This window comes from Danio rerio, chromosome 7, assembly GCF_052040795.2.
Source record: "Danio rerio strain M-AB ecotype USA chromosome 7, GRCz13ab, whole genome shotgun sequence".
NCBI classification, from domain to species: domain Eukaryota; kingdom Metazoa; phylum Chordata; class Actinopteri; order Cypriniformes; family Danionidae; genus Danio; species Danio rerio.
Genome location: NC_141027.1, coordinates 21960389 through 21980553, shown reverse-complemented (window position 1 = coordinate 21980553; position 20165 = coordinate 21960389). Strand labels below are relative to the sequence as shown.

At 36.4% G+C, this 20165-nt stretch overlaps 2 protein-coding genes and 2 long non-coding RNA genes across 8 annotated transcripts; 1 reads left to right on the top strand and 3 right to left on the bottom strand.

Moving 5' to 3' along the window:
- Positions 1 to 1382: 1382 nt before the first annotated feature.
- pop7 (POP7 homolog, ribonuclease P/MRP subunit) lies at positions 1383 to 2551 on the bottom strand. Its single transcript, NM_001006004.1, has 2 exons — positions 2477 to 2551; positions 1383 to 2115 (listed from the first exon to the last, which is right to left on the bottom strand). The coding sequence occupies exon 2, from the start codon at positions 2093 to 2095 to the stop codon at positions 1649 to 1651; it is 447 nt and encodes a 148-aa protein (NP_001006004.1). The 5' UTR covers positions 2096 to 2115; positions 2477 to 2551; the 3' UTR covers positions 1383 to 1648.
- Positions 1743 to 18048, top strand: mettl3 (methyltransferase like 3). 5 transcript variants are annotated; one of them, XM_087258352.1, is made up of 12 exons: positions 1743 to 2112; positions 2919 to 3038; positions 4054 to 4241; positions 5083 to 5529; positions 5612 to 5787; positions 12568 to 12781; positions 14793 to 14980; positions 15881 to 15919; positions 16032 to 16140; positions 17474 to 17539; positions 17642 to 17754; positions 17830 to 18048. In XM_087258352.1, the coding sequence occupies exons 2-12, from the start codon at positions 2936 to 2938 to the stop codon at positions 17939 to 17941; spliced, it is 1755 nt and encodes a 584-aa protein (XP_087114478.1). In that variant the 5' UTR covers positions 1743 to 2112; positions 2919 to 2935; the 3' UTR covers positions 17942 to 18048.
- LOC147843103 (uncharacterized) lies at positions 7589 to 11929 on the bottom strand. The gene is made up of 2 exons (XR_015495560.1): positions 10362 to 11929; positions 7589 to 10310 (listed from the first exon to the last, which is right to left on the bottom strand). It is a non-coding gene; the product is annotated as an uncharacterized LOC147843103 (long non-coding RNA).
- Positions 16294 to 20153, bottom strand: LOC141375349 (uncharacterized). The gene is made up of 2 exons (XR_015495567.1): positions 19182 to 20153; positions 16294 to 19064 (listed from the first exon to the last, which is right to left on the bottom strand). It is a non-coding gene; the product is annotated as an uncharacterized LOC141375349 (long non-coding RNA).
- Between the last annotated feature and the right edge of the window lie 12 nt (positions 20154 to 20165).

The following is a 20165-nucleotide window of genomic DNA, read 5'->3' as shown; positions in this document are numbered from 1 at the left end:
AATGAATGAATTATTATTATTTTAAAATATTTATCTTAACAATGTGCCTTTTATTTACTTTCTATCATTTATACCTTTAGTGGCCCCTTTATTAGGTACATCTTGCTTCTTCGTAACGCAAATATCAAACCAGCCAGTCACATCACAGCAGCTCAGTGCACTGAAGCATGTAAACGTTATCTAAAAAAATTCAAATCAGACTTTGCCGATTCAAGACAGTCTGGTCTGAGTATTTCAGAAGCTGCTGATTTACACAAAACCATTAATAGGTGTGCAGAGAATGCTTCGAAAAAGAGAAAACACCCAGCAAACACCAGTTGTGTTTGCAAAAATGCTTTGTTTGAGGCCAAAAGACAGAGGGAAATGTCAAGACTGGTATGAGCTCATAGAAAACAGCAACTCAAATAACCACTTGTTACAATCCGTATCTACGGATAAGTGGATCTATTCTGCCTCGATTCAGTAGTTCAGGGTTTTGTGCAGTAAAATGGTGTGGCTAATATTTTCTTGGGTGCTTTAGTAACAATTGACTATCATTTAAACGCCACAGCCTACCTGAGTATTGTTGCTACTCATCTATCTGTAACCACAGTCAATCAGTGTTGTAATGGCTACTTCCAGAAGGATAATACCTGGTAATATGCTAAATGCATCCATCATAAACAGAAATGCAATGTGGTCGAAGAGAAATCAATGCCTTTTTTAAGCCAAAAGGGAGCCTAACATGGTACTGGCAAGGCTATTAATTAATTATTAAAATGCATTTATTTTTCCTATTAAAACTAAGATAGATTTGATGAAAATGTTTAAATGTGTGTGTGTGTGTGTGTGTGTGTGTGTGTGTGTGTGTATGTGTGTATGTATATATATATATATATATATATATATATATATATATATATATATATATATATATATATATATATTTATTTATTTATTTATTTTTATTTTTTTTACCTTTATTACATACTGGTTTGCCATCATTATATTCTTATTAATAGGACAGTTCACCCAAAAGTGAAAATTTACTCACAATCACTTGGTTTCATACCTTTATGAGATTCCTCTTTCTGTTGAACATTAAAGAAGATATTTTGAAAAATGTTATAATGTTGTAACTATCGACTTCCAAAGTAGAAATCAAACACTATGGAAGTCAATGGTCACAGTTTTGTAAATTTTCTTCTTATTTCTTGTTCAACAGAAACAAAAACTCAAACAAGTTTCTGACAGGTAAAGGGATGAAGAAAATTATGAGAGAATTTTCAGTTTTGGGTGGACTATCCCTTTTATAAAATTAATAATAATAATATCTAAAATATATTGTCTTAATATGCATACACATGCAGGAAGATACAATCAACAAAGTGTTGGTGGGGCTGTTTACTTTGCATTTAAGCTGTTTACTTTCCATTTAAGTTTACTATACACAAGAACACAAATACATAGTAGAAAAAAATACATATGGCACATTTCTTTCTTGTTTTTCAAATAAAACATTCAATAACACAGCAATTAATTTAAAAAAAAGTCTTGAAGCAGAAAAAAATCATAAATAATGCATCACTTTAAAAAACTTCTACATGCCACTAACGTCACACAAATGTTCATGAAGCCCTCATTCATTATTTTGACACTGAAGCTGAAACTACGGATTGGGGTAAAACACCTTGATATGGATGGCCGAGTTATTCCGGGTACGGGTCAGATGCTCTCCGGCCTCGTCCGGATCTTCAGGCTCCAGGTCGTCGATGAGCTCCACCGTGGAGGTGTTTGCGGCGAGTTGCAGGGCGCCCTGGCTGGACGTCTGGAGCTGCAGAGCGATGTTTATAGCCCGGTTGATGGCCAGTCCCAGGCCGTGGATGCAGATTTCCCTGTGAGCGTCCAGAAGTTTCTGACACCTCGCTAGCTGAGCCTTGAAGTCAGTCTTCATGTTGACATAGACGTCGTTCCTCCGTTTGGGCAGTTTGCGAGGCAGTCGCTTGCGGAGGGTGAACTCTATTGGGTCCATCTCAAGGGTCGAGCCCTCGGGGGCAGCCAGGACTATTGGATTGTGGGGCACAGAAGCGGACACCGGGCTTCGTGGCTCAGCCATGTCGAATCACCTGAAAGGTGCTGCACAAACAGAACATTAATTCGCGTTTTAAAGATAAGACTCGTAACAATTTTACATATAAATGATGTGTGAATTATATTTTAACGACATGTATTTAAACGATTCACCACAATGAACCGACTCATATGAATCATCCATTCGTGAATGGCTATATACACTGGTCGTGCATTATATTTCAGGGTATAACGCTGTATATTAAATAAGATATTACATCCACATCACATTCGAGAAACATTTTGTTTACGAAGCAGGTTCTCATTTACACAAACATTTCCAATTCATTGCCACTTAAGTTAGTGGATATAGATTTTAATATATAATGTTTGATGTATAATTTGGGATTTTGAGTAAGAGTAGTACCTTAAATTAGAAGAGCTTGTTTCAGATCCGCGCTTAATTCCTGGTAGATAAATGAATCTGCTTATTTACAGATCTGTCTTATCTCACATTCCGGAAGACGTCTTGCGTACACTGGAAGTAATACACTATGTGATTACAAAATACATACTGTTCTTTTCTTGGTGGGGAAATATCTATTTTTATTTCGTATATCAAATAGTTATAATTGAATCCTAATTAAAAATATATATAAGTTAAAATACGTATAAATATAAAAGTACCTGTATGAACGAGATCGTTGCTAATCAGTAAATATAGTTAGTGTCTCTTATTTTGAAAATAGAAACAGTTTAGCGGCACGGTGTGTATGGTGGTACAGTCACTCAGCGTTGGTTTGCTAGATGTAATCTAAACTTCATAAAACCCCTGTTTAATCAGTACTGTTTGTTTATTTGCTGTTTAGCTCGTTTAATTTAAGCCATGTCGGACACATGGAGTCACATCCAGGCGCACAAAAAGCAGCTGGATTCACTACGAGAGAGGCTGCAGAGGAGAAGAAAAGACCCAACTCAACTGGGCACTGGTGTGTTGAGTAATTTTACATTACCTGATATCTGAAAAATAAAATGTGTATTTTTAACTGTTTCTGTGATATGTAAAAACAAAGAAGACAGTTTTATGATTTTTATTATCATGGCACTTTTTAAATGTATTAAAAATTGTAAAACATCCAGGGCATATCTTTATCGTTAACAATAAAGTAAGAGATGATGATGATATGTACAGGCAACGTCGTTAGTTGTATGCTCAAGCAAATATGTAGGTGAGAGAACGTTATGTATTAATAACAGGTTAAGATAAGTCCCTTTAGAGCAAATTGTAGTTGTTTTTTTACAGCTCTTTTGTGGTTTTACGTTTAGCTGAAAGAGTCTCCTTAAGCTGCAGGTTGTGTAAAATGACTATGAGGATTGTGCTTCATTTTTGTATTATTCTGTTAGGCAAGAGTACAACCATTCCCTGCTTTAATGACAAATGTGATGTATGAATTTATTTGTCAGCTGGAGAACATACATAACAATATGTTGTTGACAAATCCTAGACCTAAAGATGTTCGATATCAGTCCTCTGTGAGAAATATTAGCGTAACTGTTATTTTTAATGTATAATGTATAATTAATGTATCATTTTCAATGTAAAATTATATAACTTACTATTTTCCCAGTGTTGTGTTGCAGCTAGAAGGACATCCCGCTTCATTCCGCTGTGGCGACCCCAAATTAATAAAGGGACTAATCCGAAAAAAAAAATGAATGAATGAATAATTTACTGTTTTGCATGTTATTGTGTGTTTTCTTTCTTTTCTTGTTTTATTTGCTAAACATTAAACTACCTTTGTAAACCACGTTTCTGATACAATCAGATTTATTTACTTGAATTCAAATGCTAAACGTGGAAATATCTAATACTATCAGAAGTGTACTATCAAAATGGTGAAAACATTTGAATGTATGCTAAAAGAAAGTTCAGCCGTGTCGAAATAGTGAGTCTATGATGCCACCTGCTGTATGAGAATTTCCTAACAGTTCTTATTTTAACAGAGGTTGGAAGTGTTGAGAGTGGATCTGCAAGAAGTGACAGCCCGGGACCAGCAATTCAGAGTCCTCCACAAGTAGAAGTTGAGCATCCTCCAGACCCAGAGCTAGAGAAGAGGCTGCTGGGATACCTCTCTGAACTGAGCCTTTCCCTGCCAACTGATTCCCTAACGATCACCAACCAGCTAAATACAGTAAGAGCTGTGTGCACTAACAGCTATGAATCTGAACCCATATCTTTTTATTATTATTATTATTATTATTAATAATATTATTCCACCCTTTTTTAGAATAACTGTTAGATTGTCAAAAAGTGTTAAAGGAATACTACTCTTTTTTTTTTTTTAATAGACTCATTTAACAAGACCCCTAGAGTTAAACTGTTACGATTTTAATCATAGATGTCTATGTGGAGCACTTTTAGCTTAGCTTAGCATAGATAATAGAATCAGATTAGACTATTAGCATCTTGCTCAAAAAAGTATTTTGATTATTTTCCTATTTAAAGCTTGACTCTTCTGTAGTTACATTGTGTAACAAGACTGACAGAAAATGAAAAGTTGCTATTTTTTAGGCTTATTAGTCTAATAAATAGCATTCTGGCATAACAATTAACAAACTTTACTGTTACTTTTATCAATAGTGCTGTGTAATGTCATTGCGCCTGCTGCGTCCATGGTACGACAGTAAAATTCTTTTGATTATTATGGCAGAATGAGAGTATAGTTCAGAGCCATATCCACGTCTTGGTGTTACTAGAGGAGTAAAGCTTTAATATTATCGAAGTTATTGACATTTATTTATATATTTAAGTTTCAAACAAGACGCTAATGGTCTAATTTAATTCAATGATTTATGCTAAGCTAAGCTAAAAGCAGCCAGACCCAGAGAATGACTGAATTGATTCTTAAAACTCAACTGTTTAACTCTAGGGGAGCTGATAAATGAATCTATTTTTTTTAAAAAAGTGGTTTCTATTAAATAAATTGAGAGACTCAAATATGTTTGTGATTTCTCTTCAATTTTCATCCACAGTCTGAGTCTCCAGTTTTCCATTCCTGCATTCAAAGTCTCCTTCTCAAATTTTCTGCTCAAGAGCTTATTGAAGTTCGGCAGCCATCCATCACCTCCTCTTCGTCCTCCACCCTCGTCACGTCAGTCGACCATACCAAACTATGGGCTATGATTGGCAGCGCAGGCCAGTCACAGAGAACTGCCGTTAAAAGGAAAGCAGATGACATCACTCATCAAAAAAGAGCCCCGGGCTCCTCCCCTTCGATTCAAGCACCGCCTTCTCCTCCAAGGAAATCCTCAGTCTCATTGGCTACTGCCTCAATCTCGCAACTCACTGCATCCTCTGGGGGAGGAGGGGGTGGAGCTGATAAAAAGGGGCGGAGCAATAAGGTGCAAGCGTCTCACCTGGATATGGAGATTGAAAGTCTACTGAGCCAGCAATCCACTAAGGAACAGCAAAGCAAAAAGGTATAATAATGAAGCAAAACAACATGCTAAAGCCACTGTGATTTAAATGTTTGCGGTGTATTTATGTGTGCTTGTGTGTCAGGTGAGCCAAGAGATCCTAGAGCTGCTGAATACCAGTTCAGCAAAAGAACAGTCGATTGTGGAGAAGTTTCGCTCACGAGGCAGAGCTCAAGTTCAGGAGTTCTGTGATTATGGAACCAAAGAAGAGTGTGTGCAGTCGGGGGACACTCCTCAGCCCTGCACCAAGCTGCACTTTAGGTCAGTTCACATTAAAGAAGAATAAGAATAATGATGAATATAAATGATAACCATTCAAAATTTAAATATATAAATATAATAATAATTACAACAATACATTTAGGACTTAAATTTATATTAAATAGTGAAAGATTTGACAGTACACTAATTTTTCAATTCTGTTTATCCACAGTACCGACTTCACAATATTTTATAGCTTTCATAATAGTTTATTTTTAGTGATTAATTTTTCAAAACTTATGGTAAATGCTTATTACAATGGTTTATGTTGTTTTATTTATTTAGTGTTTGTTTGTCTGTTTGTTAATAGTTTTTACACCAAAATCTAAATATTCATGAATTTGCTTTGCTAAAAATAAGGAATTATATTAGACGTGTATTTGTGCACTTGTCCCTGACTGCATTGAAAGTTTTGTATTTTATTTAAGATTATTAATTGTTTTAATTTATTAATAAATAATGTTAATATACATAATAATAAAGAGTTAAAAGTGCGACCCTTTGGCTTTACCATATCTAAAGTACAGTTACCATTATTAAATCAAGATGAAATAAAAAAAATTATAATAATCTTTTCTAATATCGTTTTTGCATTTTAACTTTACACTCTGATAATAAAAAAAAAAAACGTCTCTGTATTTTACATAGATGTTTATGACCTCTCTTCTTATACTTCAATCAACACATTTCTAACTCCACTACATTTTAGTAAAAACTTGAAAGGTCTCCAAACTCCCTCAAAACATTGTATTTATCTATTAATATACAGGTTATCTTTTTTCTCATTGTCATATTTGTAACGATGTCTTTCAGCCAACATCCTATATTTGGTGTACATACATTTTCTCAGTTTAACACTTTGACTGCTCCTCTACCAAATGGTTATCTACCAAACCATTTTTTACTGTTTTAAATAATGACTGTTAAAGTCTTTTAAAGAATGACTATTTTAAATAATGGCTTACACACAGCATTGTTAGTTTACAAAAGAAATTAAACAAACACCCCCTGGCACTACTACACTACACTTAAAAAAACAAAAAAGATAGCATGTTAAATGAGAATCTGAATTATTTTGTGGCATACTTTAAAAAAAAAGGTGATTTATTATTCGAATATGTTTTATTTTTAAACCTTTTTTAATAAATTGGTCTTGTCTTCATATTTTCAGATTTTTCATAATTTATGTATTAAGCCCGGTGCTTTTACCATAAACCAACAAATAAACCATTTGGTAGAGGCTGATGTTTTAGAAATTATGGGATGTGTATAAAAATGCATTGAGTGTGTTAACTAGCGACATTGGGAGTTAAGAAATGCAATGCAAACATTTTTTTTGGTGGGGCAGTTAAAGGGTTAAAAAAGTGATCCTTTTAGCTTGAAGAATAGATACACAGGGGGATTCAAAAAAAAAAACCACAATTTTGAAAATCGAGAACTCTGCAAAAAAGAAAAGGAGAGCTAAGCTCTTTCTGTCATCGATTTCAGGAAGCTCTGGAGTTTTGAAAAACCCTTAAGTACTTTTCACATTGATTAATTACCCAAGGTTCCATCATGTTTCTTTGATTAAATACAGAGTTTCAAAGTTGTGGTATTCTTTTTGAATCAACCTGTATTTATAAATATACATTCAGTCCTTTAAATCTTGATCATCTGAAAATATATCAGAGGTGACAGTGCAGTATTAACACACACTATCTTCTCTATTATCTCTTTCACTTCTGTAAGATTTCCCCTATATTAGGCACCAGATTCAGCAAAGTTCATCAGGTCGACCCGGAGACATGAGAAGAGACCAAACTGTAGTTAGAATGGTTTATTCTGCAAGCCTGATGATAAGGATGAGCAGGGACATATATACATAGTGGGCTGACCTTTAAAAGTTATACAGAAGAAGGAAGACACTCTTAATATGGGCATGTTATACAAACAGAATAAAGAAGAAATGTATATATAGCGGGGACTTTCCATCCAGTGTGGGAGCTGTCTGCAAGACCGAAACCAGACATTGACCTTCAGACCTCCGATGCACACACACACACAAAAACCACAGACACTTCTGCTTCTCATGCAAGCACACTTAAAAGAGGACAAAATGTTCTCTCAGTCCCCTCTTTTAGGCCAAAGGCCTAACACAGAGGAATCTTATCATATCATTGACCCATCATACTGTCCATTGTGGCATAGATTCGATTCATCAAACATTGTAAAAGAAAGGGGCCACAGCAACAAATAAGAAGGAAAATAATACATACAGGAATTATCATAGTAAGGAAAGGAGTTACCCAGCCGAACAGACCCATCATCCAACCCCAAGTTGTGTCGGGAACATAATCTGAAGTCATGGCAATTTTTAACCCTTGGAGAGTAGACATAGCAGTACTCATTTACATACCACCCCCTGGGATGCTGTTAAGAGATCTAGAGCCATTCTGTTTTGCAAAACCATGGTACGTAGATTACCCAGCTCCTTATTCTGGGCCTCATTAATTATTTTTGAGGCATTCAGGAATAGGCCCATGCGATAGTCCAGGGTCTCAATTCTTAGTAGAGCTTTTCCCACACCTATTTGCGGAAATAGAGCCAATACCACTTTGTTACCAGTGGTCCATAATTTGAAATCCTCGGGCACATCAGTACCCCATACAGAGTCATAGGGCTTCATTTCAGGGACACTGCGTTTAACTCTTTGCTGCGCTGACAGGACCTGGGCTGTCACAATAAAAGTGTGATCAGTCACATGCACAGGGGCACACTGCCCCGTCCAGTTGGCCGGTAGGGACATGTAGGCGTTTTTTCCCACACAACCACCACCCACCCTGGACCACATAAGTGCCATTTGAGGGTCCTGAGATGTCGACTGGGGCCCCCTCTCCCGAGGAGGCAATTTGTTGACAGTTAACAGTGCTTCCCATGAAATGAGAGCCCATGGTCTGGTTATAACACACAGGGTGTGTAATAGAGTGGTTAATAAAAACCTTGTGGCTAATAGGTGAGGGTTTAGCATGGCCAAATTTTACCCAAAATAGAGCATCACATGTACCATTTCTAATGCCAATCCGGTATGGATCGTAGTCATCGACAATTATATATGGATTCTGGTACCCTGATCCTGCAAAACTGGCAGAACATTTAGCAGCTGTTTTATTCATGGGTTTGGCATAAAGAGGGGTTTGCTTGGCTGAATGAGGCATAACAGAACATACATAACAACCAGATACATTATATGACCTAGCTAAAACTCATTTACATATTGATACCACATATTATTTCAATTGGATTGTCAGCCCCATCCTCTGCCCATCCAAATTCATGATCATGTGTCCAGCGTTTCAGCCTGGCTGCATTAGCTTGAGCAACAAGAAAGAGAAACAGTCCAATTGTCCGCAGCAAAAAGGAAGTCATGCTGACCCTTGCCTTAAGGTAGACAGTGCTACGTGTTTAGCTCCCATCTGTCTCCCAAACGCAATTGTGCAGCTGTAGAGGTGTCGTCTGTGCTGAGGGGGCCCCCAAAATCTGTAAAACAAAGAGAGTCTGCAGACAGATTATCATAGTACAAAACTTATACATTTTTATTATTCAATAGGTGCTCGTTTTATCCTGGTTGCATGGATCCACTGTGGAGAAGAGGAGGTTAAAACGGCGGTTCTGGTTACAGCCACGACATCCGTCGGGGGGCCATATTTGGGGTCCCCCAGTTCTGTGCTCATTTTATCGAGCTGTCTAATCATTACTCTGTCACCAACCTTAAAGGGGTGTGTTGGGTCTACCGGCATCGGGGCTGAACCAGAATGTATGTTAGTCCAGTATGCATGCAATGTTGTTAGTAACTGTTGTGCATATTCACTCATATGGATATCCAAAGAACTGTCACCCAGTGTGGTACCCCTTTGCCTCCATGGTGAGGGAAAGGGTCGTCCCATCACAGTCTCATAAGGAGAGAGACCGTGAAGACTTTTGTGAGGAAACATCCTCATGTCTGCTAAAACGACAGGTAGCAGGGCGAGCCAATTTGAATGCCCTGCATGTTACATAGCCTTTCTTAATTTGTCCTTAATAGTCCTATTAGTTCGTTCTACTATGCCAGATGATTGTGGATGGTAGGGAATATGTAGCTGCCAATTAATTTGGAGTTCTTTAGCTAGATTTTGTATTACTTTCGCAGTAAATGAGGTTCCCTTATCTGAGTCTATGGCACATGGTATACCATATCTTGGAATGATTTCTCTTGTCAAACATCTGACAACTGTATTAGCATCTTCTTTACTGCATGGGAAGGCTTCAACCCATTTTGAAAATTTGTCCACAAAAACCAGTAAATATTTATTAGGACCCCTCTTTGGCAGATGTGTAAAATCTACCTGCCATTCCTGAAAAGGTGTTTCAGGAAGGGGCAATTGTTGATGTTTAGCTTGAGGTTTAGTGATGTTATTTTGAGCACATATCAGACATCTGTCTAGCGTGTTATTGACATGGTGCTGTAAATTATTGATGCATAAAAAGGAACTCATTGTGTCTATTAACTCATTGTGTCTATTAACTCATTGTGTCTATTAACTCATTGTGTCTATTACCCCTCTTCGGCCGCGGTGTGTAACACCGTGAAACTCGCGGACGAGAAAAGGTGCACAGGATGATGGCAGGCATAAACGGCCTTTGCCATCTAGCATTATTCCATTAAGATCGGTCGTGGCGTCACATTCAGACCAGTAAGTATGGTACTAAGTATTTAGTAAGCTACTGTTTTAGATGTGTCAGGAGCTCCTCCTGATCATCCTTCCACGCGAGGCGTGTTTTTATACGAGTGCGTGTCTTTTTGCCCTCATCTGTTTCTTCCTTAACAGTTTCTGTTTGTACTATATCATGCTTGGGATCAAGAGCAGGTATTTTTGTTGTTATTTCTTCATTGTCATAGGACGAACCCATTTTGGTTTGAAGGATAAATCGATAATCTGCCCCAATTAGTTGGCAGTGACGCGAACTGCGCAACAGCATGTCTACAAATTGCAGTGGTTTGTCCACTTCTGGTAGAAGAGATATAAGATCTTTAAGAACAGAGGGTGAGGGCGGAATTATCTCTATCCCTCGTGGTTTAGCAACCCACACCGCAGCCACATTAGAGGCTGAGGCAGTGCCCTCCATGCTGTCGGAGGGGTCTGGTTTAGTTTTAATCATTTCTGTCAGAGACGGATAAATAGAAGCATGAAATAGATTGCGGAGGCCCCGTATAAGGGGGCGGTGACGTCATGGTGGTTTTAGCAGCTGCAAGAGAGCCTCTCTTATCTGCCGTAAGGGCAGTATTACTTCTGCTTTTAGGTTTGGGGACAGATTTCAAAACAGTTTTAGGTGTAAAAATGCCTTTTTTTTTTTTTTTTATCCCTTCATATAGAACTCATTTTATACCATGTGTCATATCCATTCATCATATATTGGTCATTCCATTCTGGATCCCCATATCAATTTGTAAGCTAACTGAAGGAAACCTGGGTCAAATGTTCCTTCCCTAGGAAAGTCTCTCCATTGAGATTGTCCCTCTGTCCACCCAGCTAAATTGGACAGCCAGGGTTCAGTGTAAAATCCCCACCCACATCTATCCATCCATTGCTTTGGACTCTCACTGGGTTCTGGTTTTGGATATCCTTGTCCCATATTGCTGAAGCTGGTGCGTAATACTTATTTACTAAAATTTATTAAATCCCCTGATTTGTGGAACCCAAATTTAATCGGGTACAACAACACAAATCCTTCTGTGCAATTTACTGTTTGAAGTAAACTTGACAGGCTAGCAAGTGTCAAATTAATAAATTTTCCTGATTTGTGGAACCCAAATTTAATTGAGTACGACGACACAAATCCTTCTGTGCAATTTACTGTTGAAAGTAAACTTGACAGGATGTTCTGTGCTCTAGAGCACAGACCTCTCTTACCTAATTTTAACTAAAATCTTACGATTTCCTGAGATACACCGGAGCAGGCAGTGTGAATAAAAATTCTCTTACCTGATCAGATGTATCCCGGACGAGCCCCCAGATCTGTAAGATTTCCCCTATATTAGGCACCAGATTCAGCAAAGTTCATCAGGTCGACCCGGAGACATGAGAAGAGACCAAACTGTAGTTAGAATGGTTTATTCTGCAAGCCTGATGATAAGGATGAGCAGGGACATATATACATAGTGGGCTGACCTTTAAAAGTTATACAGAAGAAGGAAGACACTCTTAATATGGGCATGTTATACAAACAGAATAAAGAAGAAATGTATATATAGCGGGGACTTTCCATCCAGTGTGGGAGCTGTCTGCAAGACCGAAACCAGACATTGACCTTCAGACCTCCGATGCACACACACACACAAAAACCACAGACACTTCTGCTTCTCATGCAAGCACACTTAAAAGAGGACAAAATGTTCTCTCAACTTCTTTGAAAAATTTGTAAATAAAATTCCACACTCCCATTTGCAGTGATATAGTGTACCTTTAATCTCATTGCATCTTAAGCAGTTTTACGGAATGTTTTCATTATATATATGCAATACAAGCAGAGAATTTATTAAATTCTTATTTTATAATGCACTTGTAAATATATGTAAATATAATTTTATATATGCAATCAAATTACTACACCAGTAATAATAATAATAAATATTTAATTGTATTTATTTTAGTATATTATTTAATACAATAATATTTCCTGAACACATTTTTATAATCATTTTCATTTTATTATAAATGTTTAACTGATGATTTGTTGAATTGCATTACATCGTGACTTTTCTAGGCGAATCATCAACAAACACACAGATGAGAGCCTTGGCGACTGCTCCTTTCTAAACACTTGCTTCCACATGGACACCTGTAAATATGTGCACTATGAGATTGACAGTCCTCCTGAAGCAGAGGGAGATGCACTGGGGCCACAGGCAGGGGCAGCTGAGCTTGGGCTGCACTCTACTGTGGGAGACAGCAATGTGGGCAAGCTGTTTCCTTCCCAGGTAAAGTATAACAAGGATTCACAAGTTCTGTATAATCCATTAACCTATAATAAAATGGATTTGAATCTTGTGATTTAGAAATATAAAATTACTAGAAACACTCTTCTCTCTACACTCTATAACCTAATGCTCTGAGCACAAGCAATTCCTTTGTATAGTTAGCACTTCTTGTGTGTATTGCCTCTTTTTGTTGAATCGTTGAATGCCTCCTTAATTGAAAGTCGCTTGGGAGAAAAGCATCTGCTAAATGTAAATGTAAATTGAGGCTTAAGCTGCGGTCACACTAGAGTTTGTGTGTGCGAAATTCAGTCGTACAGCGTTGCGAAAAGGGGTGGGATTAAACAAGAGTATTAGACATTTAAAAAGCAAGTAATTGCTCCATTTTTTTACATTTCTGTCCAGAGAGGTCGCGACATGATCATGTTTTGATCCTCGATTGGTCTCACGCACTCAAGTGATGCTATTTCGCAGGTCAGAGTTCACCAAGCTTGAACTTTGCACCGCAGCAACCTGCGAAACTTAACGCATGACCCTGCGTGTCCGGTCTGACGGATTCGCAATGAGTGGAAGTCTATGGGAGGAAAAGCCCAGTGTGACCGCAGCTTTAGACTGTTGATATATTTCTGATCTGTAATTGCGTTGACAGTGTTTTCTATTGCACATTTGCTTTGTATGTTTCTGTGTTTAACCAGATATTGAAAGGATCATTTTTTGTACTGATAGTTCACCTAAATATTAAATTTGCTGTTAATTTACTCAACCTCAGTCCTCCAAAGATGCAGTAATGGTAATTCATAAAATCCAATCCTAAACAAACGTCAGCAACTACTGACACATTGTGAGTTTAAAAAATGCATATACAGACAAAACTAATTACTTAATTACTATTATTTAAGACAAATTAATACCTGTGGCTCTTGGTTGTCTGCTAAAGTGAAACAACCGGGTTGTGCAAGAAACTGACCATTATTAACATCATCATCATCATAACCTTTAAAGTGATAGTTTATCCAAAAATTTTAATTATTCAATATTTACTCATCCTTAAGAGTTTCTTTCTTCTGCTGAACACTAAAGAAATAATTTTAAAGTAAACTGAAAACCTGTAGCCAATGACCTATATTGTATCAAAAACAAACACTATAGAAAGTCAATGGTTACAGGTTTTCAACATTTTTCAAAATACTTTTTGTGTTCAACAGCTGAAAGAAACTCAAAGGTTTGAAACGAGTAATGGATGACCGAATGTTGATTTCTGGGTAAACTATCCAGAACTTTTCAAGCTTTTTGAAAGTACATGAATTTCAGACATAAGGATTCAAGGCCTGGAAAGTACTTAAAAGCACACATAGGTCCATAAAACTGCTTGAATTCAATGGGAAATACAATTTGTTTATGGTTTTATTTCAAGATTTGTACTCAATCGTTAAAAACCGAACAAAAAAAACTGGAAATTCTTAAATGAAAAATCTTATATTTAAATCTTGCACAATAACACGGACAAATAATGCAGAATTGTCTGCATTTGAATATTACCAGTATTAAATTCAACAAATTTTCACATGTAAAATAACAAGTTATTTTACCATGACTTGTTTAAAATGGTCAGTTTTTGAAAATTACTTTGACTATTAAGTGTAAGTGAAAGGTTATGTACAGTAAGGACTTTCATGGTGCTACATATTCTGGGGTAAGAATTAGAAAGGTGTTTGATTTAAAATGAATGGGGCTTTAAAAAGTCATTGAAGCTGCTGTTCATGAAAGTGTGGTAATCCTGACTGTCCATTTAATTCGCAATTCCAAATGGTCTAGGTTTGGTCAGACATGTAATTAATGAATATAAACATTACCTTAAAGATCTACACACACAAAAAGTATTTTAGCCTGAGTGACCACACATTTTCTATTTGAGTCCACTACCCTTTTAAATCTATAGTTGACATTTTGATATATAGTTGACATTTTGATTTAAAGACGTGTGACAGATATGTTCCCTCTGTCCTCATCTCAGTGGATTTGCTGTGACATTCGTTATCTGGATGTGTCCATCCTGGGGAAGTTTGCAGTGGTGATGGCTGACCCGCCGTGGGATATTCACATGGAGCTTCCCTACGGAACACTCACAGATGACGAGATGAGGAAGCTCAACATTCCTATTCTGCAGGACGACGGTTTCCTCTTCCTCTGGGTGACAGGAAGGTAGGGGCTCTCAACACAAAAAATGCCTGGGAACTCTGTGTAATATGCAGATCGATTTGCATCACTTGTACACCAAGGATAAATGTGACTAAATAAAACTATAATGAAAATTAAGATTATATCTTAGATGTTGTTTTGATATTTTAGATTGAACCCTTTTGTGCACTTGGGGATGTTTTCATCCACTCAGGAATGATTTTGAGATTTAGTTTGGCTCAACAAGTGGAAAGACTTTTGGTGACTAATCTTATTTTGACACACATTTTGGGCAAATACTGTGAAATATTCAAAAATTTAGAAATACACTCTGGGGAATTTGCTACCATTTTGTAGTGTTATTGACTCTTTTGCCCCATTGATTTCCATTATAACTACATTTATTGATTTGCAAAGCCATGACACCATATAAGCATGTATTCTTGATTGTAGTGCCTTTATAGTGATATGTCTGAGAAAGTCAAAATAAGCTCAGCTCTCAGAACATATTAAGTCTATGCACTGCACACACACTATAAATTGCTATTATACTCCATAGAACTACATATAAAACCCAGAATTTTTTTTGACCTGGACTATCAAAAGGGGTTAATGCTGCCAAATGATGATTGACGGTAACAGTTACCAATATTACCTCTTTTCAAACAGGGAAAACCACCAACAATCAAAATTTCATATATGGTGTCAAGGCTTTGCAATCAAAAAATGTGGTTAAAATGGAAATCAATGGGGCAAAAACAGCCACCAACATAATGAAAGGATAGTCAATTTGAATAAAACTGCTTTCAAAAACCTTTACAATTTCAAAATTTTTGCCATATATTTTCCATTATATTTCACTGTTTTCTTTGAGTGAAATTGAGGTTTGAGTAATACAATGCAGCTCAACTTTTGTCTTTACAGGGCTATGGAGCTAGGCAGAGAGTGTTTAAGCTTATGGGGGTACGTGATTTATTTTATTTTATATTTTTACAAATAAATTGATTGTGGTCTCTTTAAATATAAATAAAGTACATTTATAAATATATAGTCACCTTTTTTGTCATTTAATCAGCTATGATCGTGTAGATGAAATTATCTGGGTGAAAACCAACCAGCTCCAGAGAATCATTCGTACTGGAAGGACTGGACATTGGCTGAATCATGGCAAAGAGCATTGCTTGGTATGTGTGAGGATTTGCATATTTGTGGTCCAACAGATTTAGAGGTGCAGTAGGTGATGGTCTTTAGAAATTTTTTTTGTTGTGCTGGTTGACAGTCTCTTTACATTCAAATAGTACTGATTAAAGTAAATGATGTAAATATATTTATATGTATTTTTGTATTGTGGGTAAAGCACAAGACTAAAAGTATTCATCTAGTTAAAATTTGTTGGGCCGACAATTCCCATAATTCTGATAAGTAGCTCAATCTGGCAACAAGTGTAGATTTGTACATCTGCGCATCTGTTCACGTAGATCCGCCATTCGCATGTGCATGTGTGTGTTACTTTTGCATGCTGAAGGAAGGATGATACCATGGCTGAAGTATTTCTTTTAGACAGATAATGTTCTGTTTTAAAGGTATTTTAGTTGCGCAAAGCTGAAGTGTTGTGTTGTTCACCCATTGAAATCTCCCAACAAAAGATTGATGCGATACTATAAAGTACTATAAAGTTTTCCAACTGGCGAATGACATGATCTAGTGGATTGTCTACTAAGCCCATTCCTGATTTTAGGAGTTGTGGCTTTGGATGGCAGGGGAGGAACTGTGTTTCAAAGATATTATGCTAACGGATAGCATTTAGGCTAATCACCTACAGCACATTTAATATATTGAAAGACGTCTTATGCTCATCAAGGTTGCATTTATTTCAAAATTACAAATGTAGTACTTTGCACAAGAAACATTTACTCCCATGTTTAAAAAATGCTTCTTATTTTTGAGAAAATATTTGTGGAATTGTTGATGAATGTGAGATTCAAAAGCAGAGCATACTTTGAAACTGAGGGCTTTCCATGACATTGTTAAATTCTATACTAGCATTTTTGGATTAACAGAATGGACCCTGAGTGCAACATTTGAAAAGTAGTGTATAAGAATAAAGTCCATTGTCAAATTTTGTAGTATTCAGGCTGACAATTAATTTCTGGAATAATTAGTTTTGGAATTATTTGTGTTATGACAATGACTGAATGAAATATGCATTAAGAATTAGGCCCAAAGTATACTTTGGTTAGATGTGTACTAGGATATTCAATTGAAAGACAATAAACTTTTAGCTGTAAAATATATTAACTTAAGTGGATAAATTGATAAAATTGAAAGTGTTATCAACAAGTGCAGAAAAGTTCACATTTTTGTGATTTTTTTAAGCTCCTGTGTTCGAGCAAGTTATTAAATAAAGTATACTTAAAAAGGCTTGCTTAATAAATTAATTGATAAATTAAGCATACTTTGTTTTTTTTATCCTCTCTGTCTCTCTCTTTATCTCTTTATCTCTGTTTGTTCTATCAGGTTGGAGTGAAAGGAAACCCACAAGGATTTAATCGAGGCCTTGACTGTGATGTTATAGTGGCAGAGGTAACCATTATCACTGAATAAAAGTGATAATGAAGACATTAAAACTCATAATGATCAGGGCAGTAAATGATCCATAACATCTGTTATCTGTTCACACACAAGGTCCGTTCCACTAGCCATAAACCAGATGAGATCTATGGAATAATTGAGCGCCTGTCTCCAGGCACACGAAAGATTGAATTGTTTGGCAGGCCACACAATGTACAACCTAACTGGTGAGTCAGACATTCACTTCATTTACCAATTGTTCATTCAGTCGTATGTTATATTTCTTGTTTTGTGTGTTTCAGGATAACTCTTGGTAATCAGCTGGACGGCATTCACCTTTTAGATCCGGAAGTTGTTGCTCGTTTTAAGAAACGCTACCCTGATGGAGTCATTTCTAAGCCTAAAAACATGTAAGAACTGGGCTAGTGGGAGAACACACTGTTGGTTAAACTCAAGACTTATTGATGCTTTCTAGTTACTTTTGTACTACATTTCTTTTGTAATAAAATCGATGAAACACATTTTAGTTGTTTCTGCTGCATGCAGTCTGATTCATAATTTCATCAGTAAGTCTAGAAAGGCAGCCTTTCTATTAGAACAGTAGCGGTGTCTCATTTCAGAGGCTGCATCCTTCAAAGAATGCATTTGAAGAGTGCTGCGTCATTAAAGACGGTCTCATTTTTAAAAAGTTTGAAGGCTCCTTTAAATGCAGCCTCCAAATGCATCCCTCGTTTCCCAGGTAATAAAGGATACAACTGGTGGATCCTTCACACCCTAAAACATCCCAAGATTCATTGCGAACTGATAATAGCAGGACTTTTTAAAAGAAATCTCTGGATTAAATGTATGAATTAGATTTTATTTTACTTGGATATCTAAACGCATATTAAAGTAGTGATTTGGTTAGCATAATATCTTTCAAATACAATCCCTCTCTTGTTGTGCAAAGCCACCGGAAGACACGCGAACAGGTAGATTAAAGATGACAGATACCAACTAGATTATGTCATTCGCCAGTTAGAAAACTTTATTGTATGATATCTAGCACGTTTTCAGTTGTGTAGCAAGCAAAACTTGTTGTAATGTGCATTAGTTCATGCTTGCAAAGAATTGCTGGTCTAAGTCTCTCACAGGCTTGTCCTAAAGAGACTACTGTATGCTTAGTGGTTGACCGGTGGTGTGCAGGAGTTACACTTATTGCTAAGCCATACTTACATGCTGTTTCAGACTAAATATTCAGAGTAGCATGGTAAACAAGATAGGAAGCGCGTCACAGGCTGTCATTGTTCAAAAAGGAACCAATGTGACTATAAAACCAACTTGAGCTCAATAAAGATAGGCGGAATAGTGTTCTTTGCTTATGTTTACTAATGTTGTTTTGTTAAACTTTTGTTATGAAACTGAAAATAGTCACATCAATCTTTCGCCGGACGAGTTCAGTGGCTGAACAACACTTCCATGCATATAACCCATTTGTAAAACAACAAAATCTACATCAGCTTTGCGTGGTTAAAATAGTTTTAAAACAGAACATTACCTGTCTAAATTACATACTTCAGCCATGTGTCATGCTTCCACCAGCGTGACACCATGGCTGAAGTATGTAATTTAGACAGGTAATGTTCTGTTTTAAAACTATTTTAATCAGAATTACTAATACTTATTACAATTATGGGAATTATCAGCCCAACAATTTTTAATTGGATGAACATTTCTTAGTTTTATGCCTTACCCAGAATATAAAAATGCATATGAATACATTTAGTTAATTTACATCAATCATTACTATCGGAATGTGAAGACTTTCAACCGGCACAACAAAAATATTTCTAAAGACCATCACTTACTGCACCTACAGCAAAGAGTATAACATGTCTTGATAAAAAGTTGTTTTATAGACAGTTTACATTTAAATGTGTACATGTTTAGATGTGGTATATTATGGTGGCTACACTATAAAACCTAAAAAGTTAAGGTGAACCTATAAAGTTAAGGTGAACCTCAAACCATTTGAGGAAACCGATTCAACAAACCATTTAAGTTCAAAAACTAATCCTAATGAGTACTGTGAACTTAATCCATTTGAGTAAACTAAGCAATTTGAGCACAGTAAAATCTAATAAATGAAGAGAACTCAAACCAACTGAGTACTGGAAAACCTATAAAACTATAAAATTCTATAAAAATTCAAAACTTTAAGTCAACTCAAACCATTTGAGGAAACCGATTGCAACGATTGAAGTAATGAGGTATTTAGTTCACTCATTACCTTCAACACTGAGTTCAAAACTCTTTTCAAATGAGTAGAATTAACTTTCTGTAAGTTTTGAGTTAACTACACTCATTTCAGTTGATAAACTGAACTGAACTTAAACACTAAAAACTGAACTACACTGTTCCAGTTACTATGACCATTTATGTGAAGCTGCTTTGACACAATCTACATTGTAAAAGCACTATACAAATAAAGCTGAATTGAATAAAGCTTACTGTTGGGTATTACAGTGTAGGTGATGAGATCTGTCCTCTGTAGGCTAGATCGTCTCATTTCAAAATGCTCAGTTCAGAATGTGCAGACTTCAAAAGACTCACTTTTGAAGTCTGTATCCTTCGTAGGATGCATACTCTAAAATGAAAC